This window comes from Aplysia californica, unplaced genomic scaffold, assembly GCF_000002075.1.
Source record: "Aplysia californica isolate F4 #8 unplaced genomic scaffold, AplCal3.0 scaffold00149, whole genome shotgun sequence".
NCBI classification, from domain to species: domain Eukaryota; kingdom Metazoa; phylum Mollusca; class Gastropoda; order Aplysiida; family Aplysiidae; genus Aplysia; species Aplysia californica.
This window is the reverse complement of record NW_004797419.1, coordinates 646,334-652,118: the sequence shown is the minus strand read 5'-3', so window position 1 is coordinate 652,118 and position 5,785 is coordinate 646,334. Positions and strand designations below refer to the sequence as shown.

Sequence of the window (5,785 nt, the reverse complement as noted above, 5' to 3'; positions counted from 1 at the left end):
TGATCAGTCCTGCCTAAGACGGCCGCCTGTCTTATGCGGCCACTTTTCTCCTTGACAATGGGTGGCCGTCTTACACAGGTTTGTCTGTATTTTGAGAGGTCGGGAGAGGAGAATATTTTATAGTATAGAGATCTGGTCCCAGTAGAATTTGGCCACACCCCACACGACGAGACTAGCCCTTGCATGGTTGCAAGAAAAGTTTGGGGAACGTCTTATTTATAAGCCAAAATGGGTATAGTTATACGGAATGGTCCCCACATTCCCCGCGACTTGAGCCCCTTCAATTATTTCCTTTTGGTTTGTTCTTTTGACAGAAAGAGTCTACAGAAACAACCCACGAACAATTATATTAAACAGTTGAAACTCAATGTTGAACAGACATCTACTCAGAAGCAATTCAAAAGCTGCCAGTGGCGCATTGGAGCTTGTTTGGAGAGAAATGGTCAACACCTGGAGATTTAAATAGTTAGCTATTCCCTGGGTTTATTGGACAATATCAATGTTGTACAATTGGTTCTTCAAAGCACAAATAGTGACTATTCCCTAATAAAGATATGGTTGGTTTCTATGAAGTTGTTAATTTTTACATTTCGTTTAATTCTGATTAATATATTATAAAAACTTGATATTTTTCGAGCATGCTGTTTGATTTTATTCATATTGACACATGTAACGTTGAATTTTATGTCTTCGAAGTTTTGTTGAAATTTGTCTAAAGATGACCGAGTATCTATGCCGAGTATTGCCTTTTGAATGTGTCCTCTCTTTTTAGACACCTGGTAGTTATCTACACCACTGGACGAACTTTGGACATGCATCTCATTTATCTAGACAACTATCAAAGACATTAGATTATTCCCTCTGTTCCATTTGTCGAGTACGTGTTTTAAGTAGCCGGATGAGATAATGGACAAAGCAGGACATAAAACTCAAAAAGTGCATTTTGCACGTGACTCACGAGACTAGGAGTGTAGGATGCCCCTTAGTAGGAAAAATACATTTCACTGGTCTGAACAAGTCGAGGTGACAAGTCTCGCTCAGGTCATTGGTTTCAGGGAGCTGCAGTTTCAATGGTTCTATAATAGAACTGTTCCGAGAAGAAGTATTATGCCTATTTTGAAATGAACTTGCATCATTTCGTTATGCTACTTTTAGATCATCAAGAACACGGCTGAGCTGATCATAATATGCTTAAAGAAATTGAAAAAAGTAAAATAATAAAGATTGTCGTTTCAGTTTATTTACACTGCTTTTTTTTAAAGAGTGATACTCCTAATGGTTTAACGCATGTCTCTGTGTTCTCCTTACTGCTGTCTTTCAGCCATACCCCTGATCTTAGGGTAGGTAAGCTCTAATACCTAGCCTTTTTGGATAAGGGCAAAACAATCTCAGAGGTCTCGTGTGCAAGTTGTACATGTTAATGATCCTTTGTTTGTTCTAAAATCGATAAGAGTAGGCTTCGGCCGCAACCCGGGTAAAAATTCAAAACTAATTCCTACCAAACGGAAAATGTACCAATTAATGTGTCCCACGCGCTCAAATAACTTAATGCAGTTGCGAGCCCCGTAAAACACCAAAAAATATCTCTGTGTGCATGCTTGCTCAGACAGACAGTATTACATGACACTTGTTGAGAGAAGCCTGTACATTGTAGGCAACCTCATGTACAAGACCAACCTAATCAGTTACAGCTGCGTTCTTCTTTATTGTGGTTAGCCATAATATATTATTTTAAAAAATGAATCATGTTGTCGATGCTAATATGTAGATCTACCTGTCGATCCAGATATTTATTTACCCATCCATAAACTAACACTTCCCTTCATGAATTAATATTTCTTTTCATATACCAATCCATCCCTCATCCACCTACCTACCTACCTACCTACCTTCCTACCTACGTACCTACCTTTACTATTCCTACTAATCGCCAAGGTTTACTTATCTCTTTTCTTAGATCCCAGCATCAGCTTTGAACCCAAACCTCCAAACGTGAATGCCTTGTCCACTGATCCGCTAACCCTGAAGTGCGTTATTAGCCCAGATCCTAACGTGATCGTCCAGCTCACGTCCGTCGTAATTTCCAGGCAAGTTGGTCGTCCTGATAGTGGGGGTATTTTAAGGTTTTCGGCACTTTAGCTTTCGTATCTATCTATCTATCTATCTATCTATCTATCTATCTATCTATCTATCTATCTATCTATCTATCTATCTATCTATCTATCTATCTATCTATCTATCTATCTAGTAGGGTATGCATGTAAATGTATATTATTTATGTATGTCTGTCTGTCTGTCTGTCTGTCTGTCTGTCTGTGAAGGTGTGAAGGTGTGAATGTGTGTGTGTGTGTGTGTGTGTGTGTGTGTGTGTGTGTGTGTGTGTGTGTGTATGTGTGTGTGTATGTATGTATGTATGTATGTATGTATGTATGTATGTAAGTATGTATGTGTGTGTGAGTGTGTCTGTGTGTGTGTATGTGTGTGTGTGTGTGTGTGTGTGTGTGTGTGTGTGTGTGTGTGTGTGTGTGTGTGTGTACATGTATGTATGTTAGTACGCATGCATGTTTCAGTGTATACATTTCATATTATGATCTGTATAAACGTTTTCAGGTCAATAACCCCGATATATTCGTGTTTATTCCTGTATCTGTAAGTTTTCTAATATGTTTATCTAAATTTCTACCTGGAAGCTCCGTGGCCGTGTTTGTAGTGAAGCAATACCGAGAGAGGATACCTTTTATTACCAGGATTCTTGAAAGGAATTACACTTTTGGTGGATCTTTTGCATAATATTAAGTGGCGATGCAATGCTGATTACCGTTGGTGTGGGTGTATTTAATTTAATGTAAGTTTAACATAGTCTAATACTAACACAGCATACCAATAAAAATGTTTGGTTCAGATCACATTGAACGGCATTGTACGGGTGTCTGATTTAGCAGTATTTTGATATAGATGGCTGGTTTTTTTCACCCTGAATTTCGTCCGTTATGATCACAAACAGCTAATAATTTTACTTTGTCCTGTCACATGCCATCTAAAGGGTATTAATTTTTAAATGACTGAGGCGGACTAAAAGCAACACATTCTTTAAAAAAGCATACTTCGGTAAATAACCAAGAAGCTGCTATTTCTGAGGATGTCCGTTAGTACAACACAGAGAGGACAGCCATTCTTATCGATATCTGTTCCAGGCCTTCCAGTCTCTACAAGGCACTTTCGACAAATCGTCAGGTACAGGTTTTATCTTCTCTTTTGTGATGTACTGCAAGCAGTTACTAAGGATGAATGATTCATAGTAACTAAATATTGCCCACAGGAAAGCTGGACGACGTGTATTTAGCATTCGATTCTCAGATCTGCGGAATTATGGACTTATCGAAATTTTAATTCCTTCCAAGAAAGAAGTATTTCTATTTCTAGTTGAGCCAGACTGTTGGCAGATGCTACGAAGGAAGAGCGATGGTAAGATTGAACAAGAGCCAATGTTTTTAAATTTGAACGATGTTTGAACTTGTTTTTTCAGTTTGATAGGTATGTGCTGACACGTCTTATGTTCTAACCAGACCTGCTCAAGCAGACTCGACCTGTCGAATAAGATTTGACCCCATGTTTAAAGTGGGTGGTTGGCGGCGCTCTGGTGTAGTTTGCTCGCTCCTTCTTTCCAATCTGTTGTAGTTTGTCCAGGCTCTTTTCGAATCTGGTGCAGTTTGCTCCTTCATTCCTATCAAACGTCAATCGCCCTTATCTCTCCTCCTTATTTTCTTATTTTCGTTGTATATTACCCCTTAATTGTACCTCTACCACTTGGACCATAATATATCGACAAGAACAAACATGGGCGACTATTGTTTTCCGTCTGTTGTTTTTTTAAAATTTGTCCTTATTATGTCTCTTGTTAACAGAACCAATGGAAACACAAACACAAACGAAACGGTCGCCCTGGTAACATCGTACAACGCTGCCCACGCCTCTGTTGACCAATCCCTGATCATTGTCACTGGGAATGTAAGACCGATACAACCAGCCTCAGAATTAGGATACCTGAATATTGAGTAAGTACAGACAATAGTAGTTTTGAAAATGCGGTTAATCGAAGAAAATAAATTCAGATCTGCACAAAGCTGAATGCGACTTACGCAACTTAAAACAACTGCATGAGTTGGAGAAATATTAGAAATCCATACAGCAAACAGGCTCGACAATGACACTTCTGTTGTTAATAGAAAAACTTAAAATTAATGGTCTTCATCATGAAACTTTATAAATAATATTATTATGTGCACGTCGTATTTTAAAAGCCACGCAACACCTAATATTTGATTAGGAAATTCTTTGTCCCAACTCCAACACTTCCATTACAATATCTGTCCACGGCACGTCCTTTGCAGACCAGCTTTGTATCGTTTTCTCAGCACGTGTCACGTATCTTTTCTTCCTGATTCTCCCACTTTCCCTTTCTCTCACCCCTTCCCCGCCCACTTTAGTCTTGTTTAATGATAATAATAATAATGATAATAATAATGATAGTGATAATATCAATAATGATGATGATAGTGATATCCTCATCATCATCATCATCATCATCATCATCATCATCATCATCATCATCATCATCATCATCATCATCATCATCATCGTCCTTGTTAAATTATGAGCAGCGTAGGCAAGGAGAGTCTTGATTAATTTTAAGTCTAGATCATATAAATTTAAAGATTCCCAATTCAAAGTTTTGCCTCGAAGGCTTCTTCAATGGGTAACTATGAGAAAACTAACGACAGCTTTGTATATTATATTATATCATATAAAGGAAAGGGACCCAACAAAGGATGTCTTAAAGTTAGTTACCCGTAGGGTCTTTCGTGACCCAGTATGAGCCAGGTCAAGAGGCTGATTATGATATAATATAAAAAAGAAAGCAATGCGAGTGCAGAAAGCGTATTACATCTAAATACTGTCTCTCCACACAGGTAAATGCTCTGGCCTTTGCCAAAATGAAGGTGGGTTTTTTCCCCTGACAGGCTGACGGGTGGTTAATTATTATTGTTTAATCGTGGGAAGAACAAGTGAAATGTTTGATCCAACGTCGTAAATTACGGTAAAGACATGATCGGCAGAAAAGGGGAATTTTATCCTTTTTTTTGCTTAAAAAAAAAGTTTTAGTAAGAGTTTTACGGCACTTACAACACAATTAAGTCATATACGTGCAGAAGATTAGAGGTGTTACAGGAGAGTAACAAACACAAAAAGGAAGAGGAGAGAGAGAAGGACGACAGTTTTTGATGGGAAAGAAGGAGCAAACCTCACCAGAACACCTGTCAACCACCCATATGTAATCAAGACAAGACTGGCTTATCACTATCACGTGATGCGTTGTGCTTGTCTGCTCATGCCACACCCTCCCCATTCATTCACTTCGGCCTTCATTGTTAGCACACTTGGGCTTTCCCATTCTTTGTTTCACTAGATCAACAACAAGTTTCTCCACTGACGAGGTTTTACATTATTATGTGCACAAAGCAGCAATAGTTCGCTATAACCTACTCGCGAGTTTGTCTGATTGCGCTATAGCAGTATTTTACAGTATATACAAAGATAAAAAAGGGAAGCAATCAGGGTTTTAGAATAGTGTCTTTTTAACAGACTTCTCGTTATTTCAGGACTCGTAATAAGTGGACTCCACTGTAGATAGATAGATAGATAGATAGATAGATAGATAGATAGATAGATAGATAGATAGATAGATAGATAGATAGATAGATAGAGAGATAGAGAGATAGAGAGG

General features: G+C 38.3%; 2 protein-coding genes across 7 annotated transcripts in view; one reads left to right on the top strand and one right to left on the bottom strand.

Moving 5' to 3' along the window:
* LOC101851800 (chitinase-like protein PB1E7.04c) overlaps positions 1-5,785 on the bottom strand; it is a gene marked incomplete at its 5' end in the record, with an annotated part of 143,348 nt that overhangs the window by 42,490 nt on the left and 95,073 nt on the right.
* The window catches only part of LOC101851405, a gene marked incomplete in the record, with an annotated part of 11,209 nt that overhangs the window by 3,480 nt on the left and 1,944 nt on the right, over positions 1-5,785 (top strand). The window contains 2 exon segments of the mRNA XM_005097199.3: positions 1,958-2,087; positions 3,906-4,055. Coding sequence (XP_005097256.2) covers positions 1,958-2,087; positions 3,906-4,055 — 280 coding nt within the window.